This window comes from Bos mutus, chromosome 27 (genome assembly GCF_027580195.1).
Source record: "Bos mutus isolate GX-2022 chromosome 27, NWIPB_WYAK_1.1, whole genome shotgun sequence".
NCBI lineage: Eukaryota > Metazoa > Chordata > Mammalia > Artiodactyla > Bovidae > Bos > Bos mutus.
Genome location: NC_091643.1, coordinates 26,292,117 through 26,313,264, shown reverse-complemented (window position 1 = coordinate 26,313,264; position 21,148 = coordinate 26,292,117). Strand labels below are relative to the sequence as shown.

The following is a 21,148-nucleotide window of genomic DNA, read 5'->3' as shown; positions in this document are numbered from 1 at the left end:
CGCTTAACAATGCCATAATGACCCAGTTTCTTTCCATCTCTCCTCTGCCGTCCACAGTGTCTATTCATCCATAAACGGCTCACTTCAAGTTTAGAGCATGAATGCCAGTAACAGTGGAGACTAACAGCTTACTCTTTCCTGTTAGAAGAAAAAAGACAATTGCCTCAATCATAGAGTAAAAGCCCTGAGATTCAAACCATGGCCTATTGAATTCAGGAGTCTGAGTGACTCAGGCCAAAACCAAGCACGGGGGCAAGAAGACTACGATAACCTTAAAATATCAGGCCAAAAAGGGCCTACCTCGAGATGGGACCAAGGATGAGGCTATGGCTCATCCAAGCCACACAGCTGCTGCATAACAGAGGAGTGGAACTGAGGTTGGTGAAACAGCCACAATATTCAACCAGAGGGTAGAGCATGGAATAAGCAAAATCTATTGTTGTTTTACAAGACAGTCACTTGGTTTAACTTTTGCCTTCCATCTTCATTTTTCCTCTCCCATAAGACAGAATTCCTCTCCCATAGACAGGGAAAGAATCATTTTTTTGCTAGTCACCCAGCATGTAGAGTAAGTGCTTAGTGTTTATTGACAGAATAAATGAATTTACCACAAACTTGAGAAACAACTGGTTGGAAGCATCGAATAGGAAATTAGAATGGTTTACTTTGGCCACCTGATGCAAAGAACTGACTCATTTGAAAAAAACCCTGATGCTGGGAAAGATTGAAGACAAGAGGAGAAGGGGACGACAGAGGATGAGATGGTTGGGTGACATCACTGACTCAACAGACATGAGTTTGAGTAAACTCTGGGAGTTGGTGATGGACAGGGAGGCCTGGCGTGCTGCAGTCCATGGGGTGGCAAAGAGTAGGACATAACTGAGCGACTGAACTGAACTGAACTGATGTAAAATGAACTATGCAGGAATATGAAGTCAGAACAACAACAAAAGATGTATTTAGGGATTATTGATTTGAACTGAATTGACAATTTTCAGGTCAAAAGGACTTTCCCAGTGTAAGAATCCACCTTCCAGTGCAGGGGATGCAGGTTGGATCCCTGGTCTGGGAGCAAAGATCCTGCATGCCTCGGGGCAACTATACCCACAAGCCACAAATACTGAGCCAGTGGGGTCCGGAGCATGCAAGTTCCAACTAGAGGATCCCACATGCCACATCTAAGATGCAACACAGCCAAATAAATAACTAAAAATGATAATAATAATTCTCAGGTCAGAACCATATGTCTTATCAAAGAAAGTAGAAAGAGACAGAAGGACTTTTTTTTTTTTCAGAAGGACTTTTTTGTAAAGTGACTCTTCAGATTCTCACATGCCTGTGGTGTCAGAGGCTCAACAAGACATCAAAAACGTTTCACAAAGAAACAGAAAGGTAAGTGCAAAGTGAGGGGTAATTAAGATAACTATTTGACTTTGACATTATATGTGGGGACAATTAGATTAAATGGGAACACTTCTAGTTTTGTAATAGAATAAAATATCATTATACCTTTGAGTCAAAGGTAATAATTTGACATGTTTTTCTATATAAAAGCAAAACATATAAAGCAAGTAATCTTATTTAGTGTGATAAAAAAAACTGCTGGAGGGAAGGAATCATGTAACAGTTTTGCAAGACTTCTGATTTCCATGTTTTCTCTTTCTTTAGATTTCTTCCTGAAAATATGAACAAAAATCAAAGCTTTGAAACTCAGATTACATTTTAGATATACTGTCTTTTTTTTAATTAATTAAGCAACTCATTGGTAAATACTTTTGGTAAAATGTTTTTGCTTTTTTTAATGGAACGTTATTTCCATATTTCTTGCTTTTTTAGTGCAAACCTTTGAATATTCAGCTTTACTAAATCAAGTCATATCTGTCCTGGATAATATGTTATGTGTGATAGATTTCATTCAGGATTGGGTGGTTAAGTTGCAATGATTTTAAATCAAGTCTCCACCTCAGGAACCCAGGAATGTTAGATAGGAGATTAGAAAAAGTCCACAGCTTACCAAGACCTTCAGCTATTCTGATAAACAATTCGATTACTGATGCTGACTCTTCATACTAAACAGGTTATCCAAGTCTTATTCTTGATGCTTCCTGTGTAGGTAATATTTGAACCACCCTTTCCAACATAATCATTTGTACACTTAAATACCATTTCTATGAATATGTCAGTGTGCCACAAAGCACAGTGAAGTTTAATATGGCTGCACATTTGCCTTGGTCTTCCTTCTGTATCTAGTACCAAAAAATCGAGTAGGCTAAGAAAAAAGATGTAGGTGTAATTTAAAAAATACATAAATGGCATAATTTTAGGGAACTTGATTTAAATTTTGTCTGAAAACAGAATCAAAGGTATATAATAGAGTATTGAGAGTTAAACACAAAGTTATATGAAAATCATGTCTAAGAATATTATGCCAATTGACATAAATTTTCTGCGTAAAGATTCTGATTTTGCCAGACCATCTAACAAGCAATTAACATCCTCTTGTAAGGAAAAAAGAAATGTGTTTGGTGATGTGTTTTTTTAAGTATTTATTTATTTGGCTGTGCTGGGTCTTAGTCGCATCATGTGAGATCTTTCATTGTCACACAGTCTTAGTTGCTTCATGGCACGTGGGATCTTAGTTCCCCACATTACAGGGCAGATTCTTAACTACTGGACCACCAGGGAAGTCCCTGGTAACATGTTTAAAGTGCTCTCAGTAGTATTTAAGATAAATGATCTTGAAGGATGTGGAGAAAAGGAAACCCTCGTACACTGTTCGTGGGGATGTAAATTGTTGAAGCCACTGTGGAAAACAGTATGGCAGTTTCTCCAAAAACTAAAAATAGAGTAGTTCTATTTTTAGGTCACTACTATATGACCTAGTTTTAAAGAGCCTCTTGATGAAAGTGAAAGAGGAGAGGGAAAAAGTAGGTTTAAAAGTCAACATTCAGAAAACTAAGATCATGGCATCTGGTCCCATCACTTCATGGCAAATAGATGGGCAAACAGTGACAGACTTTGTTTTCTCGGGCTCCAAAATCGCAGATGGTGATTGTAGCCATGAAATTAAAAGACGCTTGCTCCTTGGAAAAAAAGCTGCAACCAACCTAGACAGCATATTAAAAAGCAGAGACATTATTTTGCCAACAAAGGTCTGTCTAATCAAGGCTATGGTTTTTCCAGTGCTCATGTATGGATGTGAGAGCTGGACTATAAAGAAAGCTGAGCAGCTAAGAATTGATGCTTTTGAACTGTGGTGTTGGAGAAGACTCTTCAGAGTCCCTTGGACTGCAAGGAGATCCAACCAGTCCCTCCTAAAGGAAATTAGTCCTGAATATTCATTGGAAGAACTGATGTTGAAACTGAAACTGCAATACTTTGGCCACCTGATGGGAAGAACTGACTCATTTGAAAAGACCCTGATGCTGGGAAAGATTGAAGGCAGGAGGAGAAGGGGATGACAGAGGATGAGATGCTTGGGTGGCATCACCAACTCAATGGACATGAGTCTGAGTAAACTCCAGGAGTTGGTGATGGACAGGGAGGCCTGGGGTGCTGCAGTCCATGGGGTTGCAAAGATTCAGACACAATTGAGTGACTGAACTGAACTGATATGACCTAGAAATTCCACTTCTGGGTATATATCCAAAAAACAGAAATGGAAAAGATACATGCACTCCTATCTTTATAGCATCATCATTTATAATGACCAAGGTATGAAAGAAATCTAAGAGTCTATCAGGATGAATAGATAAAGAAGTAGTGGCATATAAATATATACAATGGAATACTAAAGCCATATAAAAGAAGGAAATTTTGCCATTTGTAGTAAAATGGATGGACTTGGAAAGCATAATGCTTAGTGAAATAATATAGAGAAATACGAAATACTGTATGCTATCAGTCATATTGTGGAATCTGAAAAATAAAACAAACTAGTTAATAAACAAAAAAGAAGTAGATTCAAAGATATTGAAAACAAACTAGTGGTTACCAGTTGGGGAGAAGTGACAGGGGAGGGGCAATAATGCAATTATATGAAATCATGTATGTGTAATTTTTGAAAATTATAAAGCACCACAGAATTTAAAGAATCTTTTATTTGTTAAAATTTTTTTTAAAAAAGATGAATGATCAATGCCAGTGCAGTCTGTGCTCAGGGTGAGCATGTTCAGGGTGGCATTTCCTGTTCTTGTCCCTGTGCCACTGCAGCCAGGGTCTTGTCTGCTGCAGCCCAACCATGGCTTCAATTAAGAAGAGCTACAGAAAGATCTAGAAGAGTTGAAAGTGCCGCTGGAAAAAGCCACCAGAAAAAGAGTATCTGGTCCCCTCACAGCTGAAAAACCCAAGATTGAGACAGAAATAAAAAACAAAATGCAGCAGAAATCACAGAGGTAAAGCAAAACTTTTAGAAAATGAAAAGCTAGCTGCTGTGGTTGCTCTTATTAAAACAGCATATACAGTGAAATTCAGTAATTATGGATGGGATCAGTCAGACAAGTGTATGAAAATCTACATTAACTTCACTGGAGTTCATCAAGTGCCCACTGGGAATGTGCAGGTACATTTCACAGAGAGATCATTTGATCTTTTGGTAAAGAATTTAAATGGGAAGAGTTACTCCATGATTACGAACAATCTCTTGAAACCCATCTCTGTGGAAGGCAGTTCAAAAAAGGTCAAGAAAGATACAGTTCTTATCTACATAAAGAAAGCAGAAAACACACAGTGGAGCTACCTGACTCAGGTTGAAAAAAACGTTGAGAAAGATTAGACGTCCTATGACATTGAAACAGATCCTGTTGCTGCTGCTGCTAAGTCACTTCAGTCGTGTCCGACTCTGTGTGACCCCATAGACAGCAGCCCACCAGGCTCCCCCGTCCCTGGGATTCTCCAGGCAAGAACACTGGAGTGGGTTGCCATTTCCTTCTCCAATGCACGAAAGTGAAAAGTGGAAGTGAAGTCGCTCAGTCGTGTCCGACTCGTAGCGACCCCATGGACTGCAGCCCAGGCTCCTCCGTCCATGGGATTTTCCAGGCAGGAGTACTGGAGTGGGTTGCCATTGCCTTCTCCGAAACAGATCCTAGTGAGGAATTAATGAACATTCTAAAGAAAATTTACAAAGATGGAGATGATATGAAGCGAACCATTAATAAAGCCTGAGTGGAATCAAGAGGGAAGTAAGCCAAAAGAGATACAGAATTCTGAAACCTGAAAGTCTTTTTGCGAACTGTGATGTGGAAATAAAATGTTTCTAATAAGGAAATGCGGTGAGCGGCACAAATGAACATGACATGTAACTACTTACACAGCCTTCTTCTAAGTAAAGGCAATAAATTCTCCATTTCCTACTGGAGGATTTATTTAAATAGTGATTTAGTCACTAAGTTGTGTCTGACTCTTGGGACCCCATGGACTGTAGGCTGCCAGGCTCCTCTGTCCATGGGATTCTCCAGGTGAGAGTACACGTGTGGGTTGCCATTTCCTTCTCCAGAGGATCTTCCTGACCCAGGAATCGAACCCAGGTCTCCTGCAATACAGGCAGATTCTTTACCGACTGAGCTATGAGGTAAGCCCCTGATTTAAATAAAATACGCTTATTAAACACTTCCTCCAGAGATGGTTTCTTTAGTAACTGGTCATTTTATTCAAGAAAAGAGTAATGTATTCTAATGTGAAATGTAAAAAGTCTTGCCTAATGAAAATGCTACATTATGTGTATTATTATTCGGCTAGGAGGTAGAAAACAAAAGTTACTACTGCTTGCCTTTCGGTTCCTGACATCAGCTCCCACCAAGAATAAGTAAAAATAAAACCTGAATGTTTGCATAAAATGCAAAAAAAAAGATGATTTCAAATCAAATAGCCATTTATATAAAAGATGGGAATCCTCTACTTTTTTTCCTCTTTTTTTGTAGACTTACTCTAAGGTCCAAGATAAATCAACCTATTTACACATTTGCCTTGATTCATGGGGCCTAACATTCCAGGTTCCTATGCAATATTGCTCTTTACAGCATCGGACCTTGCTTCTATCACTGTTAGAACTGGACATGGAACAACAGACTGGTTCCAAATAGGAAAAGGAGTACGTCAAGGCTGTATATTGTCACCCTGCTTATTTAACTTCAATGCAGAGTACATCATGAGAAACGCTGGGCTGGATGAAGCACAAGCTGGAATCAAGATTGCTGGAAGAAATATCAATAACTTCAGATATGCAGATGATACCACCCTTATGGCAGAAAGTGAAGAGGAACTAAAAAGCCTCTTGATGAAAGTGAAAGAGGAGAGTGAAAAAGTTAGCTTAAAGTTCAACATTCAGAAAACTAAGATCATGGCATCTGGTCCCACCACTTCATGGCAAATAGATGGGGAAACAGTGGAAACAGTGTCAGACTTTCTTTTTTTGGGCTCCAAAATCACTGCAGATGGTGACTGCAGCCATGAAATTAAAAAGACGCTTACTCCTTGAAAGGAAAGTTATGACCAACCTAGATAGCATATTGAAAAGCAGAGACATTATTTTGCCAACAAAGGTCCGTCTAGTCAAGGCTATGGTTTTTCCAGTGGTCATGTATGGATGTGAGAGTTGAACTGTGAAGAAAGCTGAGCCTTGAAGAATCGATGCTTTTCAACTGTGGTGTTGGAGGAGACTCTTGAGAGTCCCTTGGACTGCAAGGAGATCCAACAAGTCCATTCTAAAGAAGATCTGTCCTGGGTGTTCTTTGGAAGGAATGATGCTAAAGCTGAAACTCCAGTACTTTGGCCACCTCATGTGAAGAGGTGACTCATTGGAGGAGACTCTGATGCTGGGAGGGATTGGGGGCAGAAGGGGATGACAGAGGATGAAATGGCTGGATGGCATCACCGACTCGATGGACACAAGTCTGAGTGAACTGTGGGAGTCGGTGATGGACTGGGAGGCCTGGCCTGCTGCAATTCATGCGGTCACAAAGAGTTGGACATGACTGAGCGACTGAACTGAACTGATGATCTTCTTGCTCACTGTTGAATCAGGAACTACTTTAATCATGTGATATGTTTTAAAAAGCAAACTTCCCTCATCAAAGAGAGGAATCCTGTCATCTACCAAAAAAAAAGAAAAGAAAAAACTGGAATAAATGTTCCCACATATCAAATTCTCATTTCCCAATTTCCAACAAAATCATTGATTTTTTCTAACAAAGTAATACAAATGGGTAAAACTGCAATTTCAAACTTACATAAGAAAAAAATATATATGAAGATTTTAGTGACAGTATTCTGATTTTGCTAAAGCATTAAAAAAAAAAATGCCAGTTGGAAATCAAAAAGGTTCAATCATAAAGTGGAACCGAGAGCTCAGGATTTCCTATTGAATTTATATGGCTAAGATGGTAAAGAATCTGCCTGCAATTGGGGAGACCTGGGTTCCATTCCTGGGTCGTGAAGATCCCCTGGAGGGCATGGCAACCCACTCCAGTATTCTTGCCTGGAAAATCCCACGGACAGAGGAGCCTCGCAGACTATAGTCCACCGGGTCGCAAAGAGTCGGACACGACTGAGCGACTAACACTTACACTTTATCTGACTAGGACAACAGTGTCCAAACACCGCACACGTGCCAAGCAAATACACCTGTAAAGTTGTTTTCTAGGTGCAGGCTATAACAGACTGCCCGCCTACCCTCCTCCCAGGTCCACCTGGGCTGTGCCAACCTGCGTCCTCTCACTGCAGCACGTGAAGAAGGTACACAGGCGCTTCACTCCACGGAAGGAAGGTTCTCGGTCCTTCCTGGGCATTCCACCTGTTGTCTCAGTGCGAGTAAACCGAAGCCTAAATTCTGTGGTTTGTCACTTCAGACGCGAAAGTCTAAATGGGTAAATTCACAGCCTGGAGCATCCGTGAGAATTAACTATGCCCTGCTCCTGGCCCCTGACAGCCGTCGGGTGACCCCACGGTCAGGACCAATAACCTCACTCACTTCGGGCCCTGCTCTCCTCAGAGGGCAAAGAACGGTCGCTGTCGCGGGCTACGCCGCGTTTTGAGACTCTCGTGACTTGTGCCCGTCTCATGGACATTTGGTACCGAGCAGCCCGCGTGCAGACTTCGCCCTGGGCCTTACGGGAACGGTGCGCGGCGGCACCGGCCGGAAGAGGGGAGGTGGTCCCCACCCCCAGGCTCTGAGGAGGGCGCGGCCCTCTGTGAGGGATCGAGGTGAGGAAAGTTCCACAGCCGCACCCGCCGGGGCGGGGCTTAGGGCCGGAGCTCGGGCTGGGCGCAACCACTGCCCGCGGTGCGGGAGGTGGGACGAACACCACGGTCCTAACTCGAGCGCTCACCTTCCATCCTGGGGGTTTGTTCTTCCTCTCGGAAGGCTCTATCGTCCTGCTGCGTCACTGAAAAGCCAGTTCCTCTCCTTGCCGCCCTCACCCCGGTGCCTATCTCCCCGCGCCCACATCTCGAGTGGCGCGGTCCGGCTGTCAGGTCACGTGGCAGCGTGGGCGTGGCCTGCTCGGCGCTCAGGTGGTGCCTCGTGCGGCCTCCTCAGGAGTCCTTTGCAGCTTGTTGGTGGCTGGAAGGATGTTAGGCTGGAGTCGTCTAACCTTCATCTTGCTGAGCGGGATCGTCACCTGCTTGGTGGCGCAGCAGGTGCCACCGGTGGGTGAGCTGGAGCCGAGGAGGCTGAGAGGGGCGCGCCGGAGCGTGGTGGGGGCGGGGGGGGGGGACGCGCAGGTGCGGGGCAGGCGGGGCTTGATCGACCCCTGGCAGCATCTTTACAGGCATCCGTGTTTCTCTAAGCATGTAAGAGGCGTGGGTGCAGAGCTGGCTGGCGAGCCTCACCCCTGGTCGACTCGGTACAAGCTGGAGCAAAGAAACTTTGAGGGGAAATCATCTCTGCAGACTGGCGGTTGTGTTTGCACACCTCACATTTGACTGAATGCACTTTTTCCACGCGCCTATAAAACTACTGGAGGAAGAGTTCCAGTTGATCTGTGTACCTAATTAAGTTACGAGTTGCTTGAGGACTGGCTTTCTCTGCCTTGTGACGAGGTGCTGAAGGAGAGGTTGTAACTGAGGATCTGAAGGGCCCTGGGAAAGGACGAGGCATCCCGGGTTAGGGCGATGGGAGTAGTCCAGGCCAACCCGAGTCAAGTGACCACCAGACCTGTGGCTCTTTACCCCTCAGGGAAGTAGCAGGAACACAGACTTGATAACTGAAAGAGCAAATGTGGGACCAGTTTCATTCTTTGCAAGGGAGGAAGTAGTCGCCGAGTGAGTCAGTGACTAACCAGAGGTCACACTGTTGTTTCTGGGTTCATGACAACTCAAGCCTCTGGACACCGAGTCTGGTGCTGTTGCACAATTCTCTTCTCAAAAAACCGTAAGACTGCATTTTTCTTTGTCGACTGATCAGATAAATAGGAACTTGGGTGCATGTGACTTAAGATTGACTAGATAACGCTGCTCTTGACGGCTTAAGTAGGATATTGATATTGCAAGCAAGGTGTGCATTCGCCTCCTTTATTCTTTTATTTCTCTACGGAGAAGTGCTTTAAGAATAAAATCGTGGTGACGTAGTAGTCAGCCATTCAAAAGTGACACGAGATAAAGCAAGTAAAAGCAGAAAACAAAATGGTATGCACAGTGATTTCTGTAAGAGAAAAATACACAGTGGGCATGGGTTGGAAGGATATAAGGAAAAGTAAAATTAGTCTGCTTTAATGTGGGTAGGGAATTAATTTGCTGTAAAATGGCGGGGATTATGAGAATTTTAAAAGAATCTTATACTTTGATACTGTCAATGCTTTCAGCCAAAGACCCCAGGAAACACGCCTATAGTTCAAAAACCTTGTTTTTATTGTTCCGCGGTGAATAAGAATGCTCGTCATGGGCAACTCTGGGGCCTCTCAGAAAAAAGGCGTTAGGAGAAACCTGGTTTATAATTTGGATTTAGTGTGTTTCAGGGTCAGGTCTAAGAAATCAGGGCTTTGCTGTAGATCAGATGCTTTTAGAAAGTGAGGCGACTCTATGATTGAGTGAAGAACGTCATTTGTTTAGCAGTAGAAGAGGGTCTTTCGTGTTTTGTGAGTTGCAAGGTACCCTTGTTTTTTTTGTTTGAACTTAGAGTCACGAAGTGGGCTTGCTTTGTATGATTTTATCGTGCCTCAGATTAACCTTCGCTGAGGTAGGTATTGTGAGGTCGATTATGTCTAACAGGAGAACAGAAATGGCCTGGCTGTTGAGTGTCAAATCAGCAAGTGCTAATACTGAGAGGTCTAGGTGTGGACCTCAGAACACTCTCAAATGTCAGCGAATGCTTTTTATTTCCTTTCTCAGTACTTAAGCAAAATTACTTTTAAAAAAAAAGGTATTTTTAGAGCAAGAAAATAAATAACCCCTCCGTGAATCTGGGCTTCCCAGGTGGCTCACTAGTAAAGAATTCACCTGCCAATGCAGGAGATGTGGATTTGATCTCTGGGTTGGGAAGATCCCCTGGAGAAGGAAATGGCAACCCACTCCAGTGTTCTTGCCTGTGTGACTGAGCAACTTCACTTTCACCTTTCACTTTCATGCATTGGAGAAGGAAATGGCAACCCACTCCAGTGTTCTTGCCTGGAGAATCCCAAGGACGGGGGAGCCTGGTGGCTGCCGTCTTTGGGGTCACACAGAGTCGACTGTGTGACTTAGAAGCAGCAGCAGCCAGTATTCTTGCCTGGAAAATCCCATGGACAGAGGAGCCTGGCAGGCTACAGTCGGTGGGGTGTCACAAAGAGTTGGACATGTTTGAGCATGCGCACATGCTCCATGAACTTAGTAGTTTTTATCTCAAACAGTGGTTATCAAAGTCTAGTCCAGCCTCTGGTGTCAGTTTGGGAAGCTGCTTTCACAAATCTTTAATGAAATGAGAAAAAATAGGCCATAAACTTATTAAATTAGAATGTTAGCTTTTATTCTGATTGCAGGTGTTCAATTTTTGTTAAAATGTTCTTTCTTTTATGTGTGTGAATTTTTTTTGTTTGTTTTAATATTTTCACTTTGGAGAAAAAATTGGGACTCCCCTGTGCTGGGCCCCTCTCAGTTTCTTAACTGATCTGGAAAATCTGGGAGCCACTGGCTGAGAAGATTTGGGGAACTTCAGTGACTCATCTTTTGACAGAAATAAGCAGGTTTTCATTTTGAATCATTCTATGATAAACTGTTGCCACATAATTACAAAACATATCTCAGAGCTGCTTTTGATAAATATGATAGTGGAAACTACAAGCCAAAACAGAAATCATTTGATTTGGAACATCTGTGGATTTTGTTCTGTTTTCTGAGGCTTTTCAGAATATGGTGTATTTTAAGCTCTTCTTGAGTTATTCTTTGATTCTATTAAGAGATAATGGTAGAGGAAAACATAAGCAGAATGCTGTATGACATAAATCACAGCGAGATCGTCTATGACCCACCTCCTAGAATAATGGAAATAAAAACAAAAATAAACAAGTGGGACCTAATTAAACTTAAAAGCTTTTGCACAGCAAAGGAAACTATAAACAAGGTGAAAAGACAACCCTCAGAATGGAGAAAATAGTAGCAAATGAAACAACTGACAAAGGATTAACTTCCATAATATACAAGCAGCTTATGCATCTCAATAACAGAAAAACAAACAACCCAATCCAAAGGTGGGCAAAAGACCTAAACAGACATGTCTCCAAAGAAGACATACGGATGGCTAATAAACACATGAAAAGATGCTCAGCATCACTAATTAATTATGGTCCAACTGTCACATCCATACATGACTACTAGAAAAACCATTAGAGAAATGCAAATCAAAATTCACTCATTATTAGAGAAATACAAATCAAAACTACAGTGAAATATCACTTCACAACAGTCAGAATGGCCATCATAAAAAATTCTGCAAATGATTAATGCTGGAGAGGGTATGGAGAAAAGGGAACTGTCTTACACTGTTGGTGGGAATGGAAATTGATACAGCCACCATGGAAGACAGTATGGAGATTCCTTTAAAAACTAGAAATAAAACTACCATATGATGCAACAATCCCAGTACCAGGCTTATAGCCTGAGAAAACCATAATAGAAAAAGACACATGTACCCCAGTGTTCATTGCAGCACTGTTTACAATAGCTAGGACGTGGAAGCAACCTAGATGTCCATTGACAGATGAATGGATAAAGAAGCTGCAGTGCATATATACAGTGAAATATTACTCAGCCATAAAAAGAAGCACACTTGAGTTAGTGCTAATGAGGTGGGTTAACCTAGAACCTGTTATACAGAGTGAAGGAAGTCAGAGAGAGAAAAACAAATATCATATGTTAACACATGTATAAGGATTCTGGAAAGACGGTATTATGAGCCTATTTGCAGGGCAGTGGTGGCGATGCTGACATAGAGAACAGACTTACAGACATGGCAGGTGTGAATAAAAAGGAGAGGGTGGGACGAATGGAGAGAGTAGCATGGAAACATACACACTAACATACATAAAATAACCAGTGAGAATTTGCTGTATGACTCAGGGAACTCAAACCTGAGCTCTGTGACAACCTAGAGGGGTGGGACGGGGTGGGAGATGGGAGGGAAGCTCAAGAAGGAGGGGACATATGTATGCCTATGGCTGATCCATGTTGCTATATGGCAGAAACCAGAATATTGCAATTATCCTTCAATTAAAAATAAAGAAAAAAAAGGAATACAGTCACAGAAAGTTTTTAAAAAAAGATGATGGTGACAAGCTATCCCATCTGTGGGTATTTATCCAAAGAAAATGAAAACACTAATTCAAAAAGATATCTGCATTCCCATGTTCGTTGAAGTATTATTTACAATAGCCAAGATACAGGAACAACCTAAGTGCCCATTAATGGATGAATGGATAAAAATATCTCACACACACACACACACACACACACACATTTGTGCACACACACATGCAGTGGAATACTACTTAGCCATAAAAAGATGAAATCTTGCCATGCGTGATAATGTGTATAAATCTTGAAAGTATTATGCTGAATGAAATAAATCAGACAGAGGACAGATACCATATGATTAATTCACATATGGAATATAAAAACAAAATAAATGAACAAACCAAACAAAGACAAGCACGTAGATGCAGAGAACAGAGTAGTGGTTACCAGAGGGGAAAAAGGGCAGAGGGAAGGAGAATTGGATAAAGGGGATCAACCCAATGGTGATGGATGGAAACAAAGTTTTGTGATATATACAGAAGTTGGGGCTTCCCTGGTGGCTCAGTGGTAAAGAATCTGCCTGCCAGTGCCAGAGACTTGAGTTTGATCCCTGGGTCGGGAAGATCTCCTGGAAAAGGAAATGGCAACCCACTCCAGGATTCTTGCCTGGGAAATTCCATGGACAGAGGAGCCTGGTGGGCTCCAGTCCCCAAGGTCACAAAGAGTCAGACACGACTTAATGACTCAACAACAGCAAGATTCAGAAGTAGATATATAATGTTATACACTGGTAACTTACATAATTTTATGGACCAATATTATCTTAATGAAAAATTTTATAACATTTTAAAAGAGATACTGGTGACAGAAATGGTGCAAGAAAAGTCTAGAAGGGGAGATGGAGATGACATCATCAGTGCTTTGTAGATCTTACTAAGGATTTTGGAATTTATCCTAAAAAGCACAGGAAGCTGTTGACTGGTTTTAAACACGATGTGATAAATTTCTCACTTTTGAAAGATCAGTTTTGATTGGAAGGGAGTAAGTAGGGTAGCTACGAGGACACTACAGGAGAAAACTAAGTGACTTGCAGGAAGGTTGTGCCAGTGGAAAAAGAAAGAAGTGGATGGTTCCAGAGAAGATTCGGAGGTAGAATGAGCAGAAGGAAGGGTCGGATGGGGTGAGAGACAGGTACCTTTCCAGTGCTCAGCTGGGTGAACGATGGCATCGCTAGCTGGGAACAGGGGAAGGGAAGAATGAAGATCATTTTCACTCTGGTTACGTCTAATTTCAGATGACACTGAACTTTCCAGCAGGCACTTGGGAGCTCAGGAGAGGGTATTGGGAGTCGTAGGCATATTGTTTGAAACCCACTGAAGCAGGTGAACATTGAGCAGATAGGAGAGAAGAAAAGAAGAGGCCCAGGGACAGGTATATGTCAGGTAGAGAAGAACAGGCTAAGCGAGAGCAGTGGCCAGAACTGAAGAGCAAGTGTTAGGGGAGATCGGGGAGAGAGCAGGACAGACCACCTGTGTTGAAGGCCAGGAGGATGTCTAGCGTCTGTTGCGCTTGGCGCTGAGAGGTCGTTGGTCACCTTGGCCGGAGCAGTGTTGGGAGCCGAAAATAGATTGTGGTAGCCTATGGAGTAATCAGAAGGGAAGGAATCAGACTGTGCCTGTATGCTAAGTCGCCTCAGTTGGTCCAATCTGCGGCCCCATGGACTGTAGCCCATCAGGTTCCTCTCCATGGGATTCCCCAGGCAGGGATACTGGAGTGTGGGTTGCCATGCCCTCCTCCAGCGGATCTTCCCGACCCAGGGATTGAACCCCTTGTCTCATGTCTCCTGCGTTGGGAGATGGGTTCTCAGTAATAAATCTAAGCAGATTCCTAAAACTGTGTGAAAATTAACCACACTGGCTCCGTAGTGAATTGCTGAATCGAGCTTGCTTTTATGCATCAGCTTCTGAAGTGAGTAACAAATATTGTGAATGTTAGCCACTGTATCAGCTCTTAGCATTGATTTGCAGAGTCTCCCCAAATCACATAAACCCCCTCTGGTCCGGCCAGCTTTATTGTACTGCATTTGCCTTTACCCCAGTACTTTAAAGGGAGAAATACACAGGTTTGCTTAGTCAACAGATACTACACACCTACTCTGTGCCAGATTGTGTTCCGGACGCTGGAGGTCTCTGCCCTTATGAAGAGGTTGTTCATATTCTGTCTAAATATCCACAGATTAATAAGGTACCATCTCATCAAAGGTCAGAAAACAAGTGAAAAATTTTGCATGCTCATTTGAGTTTGAAGAAACAGTCCTTTTCTTGTCCAAGAATGTCTTGAATGTGTCTGCACTGTCATACATGCTGCGAAGTCGCTTCAGTCGTGTCCAACTCTGTGCGACCCCATAGACGGCAGCCCACCAGGCTGCGCCATCCCTGGGATTCTCCAGGCAAGAACACTGGAGTGGGTTGCCATTTCCTTCTCCAGTGCATGAAAGTGAAAAGTGAAAGTGAAATCGCTCGGTCATGCCCAACTCTTAGCAACCCCATGGACTATATAGCCTACCAGGCTTCTCCGTCCATGGGATTTTCCAGGCAAGAGTACTGGAGTGGGGTGCCATTGCCTTCTCCGACTGTCATACATAGAGAACATCTTAAGAGACAGTTCTTATTTAGAAACTAGTTGTTGGTGAATTAAAGAATTGAATTGAAATTGCCTTGCTGTAATTGTTCAGCTTCTTTTCCTAAGGTAAGAACTCTGGTGTGCACTATATACTTTCTTTCATTGCCTTTTTCTGATTATGTGAATAAGACAAGCACTTGAGGGCTTTGTGGATTCTTTAGTACAGTCTTAGAAGCACGCATTTCATTGAGGTTCTCATCTGGAAGGGCTCATATTTTAGGGAGCTGGACAAGGTGTCATTTCTTTTAGGCATGGGGCAGCCGGGTTACTGATGGAAGAATTTTCAGTTTATATGTGATTTTCCTAAATATAGTTATGTAAGTAGCTCTATGGTTAGTTTTTTGGGTTTTTTTTGTTTTTTTTTTTTTAGTGAGTGGGGAGGATATCACGACTGAGGAATTTCAAAGAGTCTCAAGTTCTTATCAAATAACCAGAATAATTAGGGAATTTGCTGACCCAGGAAGTATTTACAAAACATTTTACAGACATTTTCACCACTTTCTTTGGCTTTAGGAAGCAGAAATGAGAGAGCACACAGATGAGAGAGATTGAGGTTTTAAATTGGTTGTGTTTTTTAACCCTTTGACAAAGTAACACAGTATACCACGCAGACTACCTAATATCACTCCTTGTCATCTAGTTACACTCTGTACCTATCATCTGTTTAAGTTTTTGCCTACCTTAATAAAGTTGTCTGTTACTAAAATCTTGTATAGTTAAATTTGGAGATAGTAAGAATCTGTAAATAACAAATGCGCTCACTGTAATTTTGTTTCAAGTCTACACGTAGATTTTGAAGCCGTCTTTCCTTGTAGAAGTTTCCCTTGACAGTGAGAATGTAACTGTCTTCATTCTACCCCAAATCTAATTTTTTTTGTTTAAAATGACTGTTGTTAGTGGGTATTATGCTTAGTGAAATAAGTCAGAGAGAGAAATACCATAGATTATTGCTTATATGAAGAATCTAAAAAATAAATGAATATAGCAAAACAGAAACAGGCTCACAGATACAGAGAGCAAACTAGTGGTTGCCAGTGGAGAGAAAGAAAGAGGTGGGCCAATTGGAGGTAGGAGATTAAGAGATACAGAGTACTATATGTAAAGTAAATAACCTACAAGGACGTTGTGTCCAGTTCAAGGAATAAAGTGAATATTTTATAATAACTGTAAATGGAATATGATCGATAAAAATTTGAATCATTATGCTGTATACCTGAAACTGATATAATAATGTAAAATCAACTCCACTTCAATAAAAAGAATTAAAAATTTAAAAATGACTTTGGTGACAGCACTTGATGTCTACCTGAAATAACCCTGATCTGGTGGGTGTTATCTTTAAAAATTACAATCACATTTACCCTTTACTCTTAATAGCCAAATTCCATGCAGATTTCATGTCTGTATATTTCAATGTTTATTTATTGCTACCAGGGTTATCGTGGTTCACTGGCTTATCAGCCTCCTGAATGTGTGATGAGTGGGTTACTTACTCTCTTATCTCTGGGGTAGGTTGAACTCTTTCATAATATTTGACAGAGAACCATTGCCTTCTCATTTATTGGCTTTGGAACCCAGGTCATACAGATATAATTACTAGGAAAGATGAGCCTCCTTACATTTCATTTACTCACTGAGTTGAAAAATCCCTGAAGGAATTACAGATTGTTCCCTATTAGGAAATAAATTGAGGCTTTATTCTTATTCTGTGGGAAGCTAGGAGAGTAAACAGGGAAGCCTGGGCTGGGACTGCCAGTGGGACTCCCGTTAGTCCCTGACCAAGCTGGGCTTTACATCCAGTGCATGACCCTAAAGTTGCTGAAAACTTGAAATGTAGCAAAAGGGCCATAAATTTGCTTTCTGCATTTTTTACTCACCTGAAGGTCTGATATTTAAGTAAGTTAGGATGAGGTAAGAGTTGCATTTCTAAAGTTAATACCTGCCCTTCTTTTTAAGTGATGTGTTTGGAAAACTTGTAGTTTGAGTTCTTAAGTAGAGTGCTGCTTTTCGGTGTCCAGTTTCAACATTTCACTAAACAAAGATTTAGAGTACCCTGCCCTCCACTGCAGTCACCACTGTTTTTAAATAATTTTAGATAATGACAGTTAAAAATACTTAAAATCATGTCAGGGAATCAGTCTCTGAAAGTCCTCCACATGATATAGATGAAATCTTGCAGGTTTTTGATTTGATATTTTAAAATGTGTATCAGAGTATACATAGTTAAAGGAAATCGAATAATACAGAGAGCTTTATGATGAAAAGCCGCCATCTCTAGCTCTTTCCTTCTGCCCCATCCCTCTTCTCTGGAAGCAAACTCTTTTTGTTGTGTTGCGTTTTCTGTTTTTTTTTAAATGTAATTGATTTACAGTATTATGTTTTTAGGTGTACAGCAAAGTGATTGAGTTATCAGATCAGATCAGTTGCTCAGTCGTGTCCGACTCTTTGCGACCCCATGAATCGCAGCACGCCAGGCCTCCCTGTCCATCACCAACTCCCGGAGTTCACTCAGACTCAACGTCCATCGAGTCAGTGATGCCATCCAGCCATCTCATCCTCTGTCATCCCCTTCTCCTCTTGCCCCCAAGCCCTCCCAGCATCAGAGTCTTTTCCAATGAGTCAACTCTTCGCATGAGGTGGCCAAAGTACTGGAGTTTCAGCTTTAGCATCATTCCTTCCAAAGAAATCCCAGGGCTGATCTCCTTCAGAATGGACTTGTTGGATCTCCTTGCAGTCCAAGGGACTCTCAAGAGTCTTCTCCAACACCACAGTTGAAAAGCATCAATTCTTCGGCGCTCAGCCTTCTTCACAGTCCAACTCTCACATCCATACATGACCACCAGAAAAACCATAGCCTTGACTAGATGAACCTTTGTTGGCAAAGTAAGGTCTCTGCTTTTGAATATGCTATCTAGGTTGGTCATAACTTTGCTTCCAAGGAGTAAGCGTCTTTTAATTTCATGGCTGCGGTCACCATCTGTAGTGATTTTGGAGCCCCCAAAAATAAAGTCTGACACTGTTTCCACTGTTTCCCCATCTATTCCCCATGAAATGATGGGACCGGATGCCATGATCTTTGTTTTCTGAATGTTGAGCTTTAAGCCAACTTTTTCACTCTCCACTTTCACTTTCATCAAGAGGCTTTTGAGTTCCTCTTCACTTTCTGCCATAAGGGTAGTGTCATCTGCATATCTGAGGTTATTGATATTTCTCCCGGCAATCTTGATTCCAGCTTGTGTTTCTTCCAGTCCAGAGTTTCTCATGATGTACTCTGCAGATAAGTTAAATAAGCAGGGTGACAGTATACAGCCTTGATGAACTCCTTTTCCTATTTGGAACCAGTCTGTTGTTCCGTGTCCAGTTCTAACTGTTGCTTCCTGACCACATGTATTTTTTTCAGATTATTTTCCATTATAGGTTATTATAAGATATTGAATATAATTCTCTATATTATATAATAAATCCTTGTTGCTTATCTATTTTATATATAGTAGCTTGTGTCTGTTAATCCTGTACTCCTAACTTATCCTTCCCTACACCCCTCCCTTTTCCCTTTTGTAACCGTAATTTGTTTTCTATGTCTGTGAGTCTGTTGCTGTTTTGTAAGTAGATTCATTTGTATAATTTTTTATATTCTACATATAAGTGATACCATGATGTTTGTCTTTGTCTTTCTGACTGACTGCATTTAGTATGATTATTTCTGGGTCCATCAGTGTTGCTGCAGATGGAAGTAAGTTCATTCCTTTTTATAGCTGAGTAATATTCCATGTCTTATCTTTATCCATTCTCCTGTTAATGGACACTTAGGTTGCTTCCACGTCTTGCCTGTTGTAAGTGTGCTGCTGTCAACCTTAAGGCACGTGTATCTTTTCGAATTAGACTTTCCATCTCAGAAGCAAACACTTCTGTGCTGTGCACAGACTCTCTAGTTGTAGCTTGCAGGCTCAGTAGTCGTGGCCTGTGGGGTCTTAGTTCCCCAACGAGGGATGGAACCCATGTCCCCAGCATTGCAAGGTGGATTCTTAACCATTGAACCACCAGGGAAATCCCAATATCCTTTACCTTTTGAAATATCTCAGTGATGTGTCTCACTGAAGGCGCTTGTATTCAGTCATTATTTCAAATAATCAGTAGGCCTTTTCATTTTGGGGCCTCATCTCCTTTCAGCTGTAGACATTTTTCTTACATTATCTCTTTCATTACTTTCCCCTCTTTATTATCTCTGCTCTCTTTCTGGAAGTCCATGCATTGATGCTCTAAATCTCTCTCTCTTTTTTTTCCCTCCTTTTTTTTCTCTCTATTCTGGGAAAAAGTTTATCACCTTTATTTTCCTATCCTTTTTATTTCTGCAGTTATGATTTTATTGAAGTATAGTTGATGTACAATATTATTTAAGTTATAGGTGTATAATATCGTGACCTACAATTTTTAAAGGTTATACTCCATTTATAGTTATTATAAAATATTATTTGCCTCATATTGTATAGTACATCATCGTGGCTTATTTTATGCCTAATAGTTTGTAACTCTTAATCTCCTACCCCTATATTGCCCTCCCGCCTTCCCTCCCCACTGGTAACCACTAGTTTATTCTCATGGCTGAGTAAGTATTCCATTCTATATATATACCAAGGAAAACCCTTGCAGGAGTTTTGACTGACGAAAAAAGTGGACAAAGGTGTTCTGAGGAAAGGCGATCCCAGAGAGATTCCTGGCTCAGAGTAGCATTTATTCTAGAGAATAAGAATAATGAAGACGAAAGGAGAGTTCAGTTGAGGGGCCAGTAGACAGAGGACAACCCCCACCCCAGCCTCTGCATCCAGACTTGCATATGGCACTGCAGCTGAGCAAAACACTAAACCCATACAGTGTCTCTCCCTCTTCTGTCTCTCTTTCACACATACATGCCACCTTCCCTTGTGGCTCAGACTGTGAAGCATCAGCCTGCAATGGGGGAGACCCAGGTTTGATCCTTGGGTCTGGAAGATCCCCTGGAGAAGGGCTGGCAGCCCACTCCAGTATTCTTGCCTGGAGAATTCCATGGACAGAGGAGCCTGTAGAGCTACAGCCCATGGGATTGCAAAGAGTGAGACGTAACTGAGCGACTAACACTTTCATTTTTACGCCACCTCGGAGGGTTTGCCTTGACAGAAACTGAAGAAATCATCTAGCAAGAGCAGCTTGTTTAGGTGTCAGTACCCTGAGTGCTGGTCTGGCACCTGTTTTTGTAAGGTCTGTGAACTGGGGATAGTTTGTATGTCCTTCAGAAGCTGGGGGGAGGGTGAAAGTGAAAGTGTTAGTCGCTCAGTTGTGTCTGACTCTTTGCAATCCCATGGACTGTAGTCCGCCAGGCTCCTCTGTCCGTGGGATTCTCCAGGCAAGAATACTGGAGTGGGTTGCCATGCCCTTCTCCAGGGGATCTTCCTGACCCAGGGATTGAACCCAGGTCTCCTACATTGCCAGCAGGTTTTTTCACCATCTGAGCCACCATGGAAGCTCTAGGGGAGAATGGATACATGTATGTGTATGGATGAGTCCCTTTGTGGTCCACCTGAAACTATCACAATGTTGTTCATCGGCTATACTCCAATATAAAACAAGTTAAAAACAAAATAAAATTTAAGAGGGTACAAATGGAAAAAAAGTTGGGAGGGAATCAAAAGAAGATTAATATTTCATGACGTGTCAAAATTACATGAAGTTCGTACATCAGGGTCCATACACCAAGCTATATTGGCCCATAGGTGCTCTTGTTTGCATTTTG

General features: G+C 41.8%; 1 protein-coding gene and 1 pseudogene across 1 annotated transcript in view; both read left to right on the top strand.

Annotated features, from left to right (window-relative positions):
* The first annotated feature begins 2,963 nt into the window (after positions 1 to 2,963).
* On the top strand, positions 2,964 to 5,208 carry LOC102285290 (calcyclin-binding protein-like; annotated as a pseudogene).
* Positions 5,209 to 8,484: 3,276 nt separating this feature from the next.
* ASAH1 (N-acylsphingosine amidohydrolase 1) overlaps positions 8,485 to 21,148 on the top strand; it is a 31,570-nt gene continuing 18,906 nt past the window's right edge. Inside the window, exon 1 of the mRNA XM_005887165.2 lies at positions 8,485 to 8,643. Within this exon, the coding sequence (XP_005887227.1) occupies positions 8,566 to 8,643 (78 nt within the window). The 5' untranslated portion in view covers positions 8,485 to 8,565. The remainder of the gene's footprint in view (positions 8,644 to 21,148) is intronic.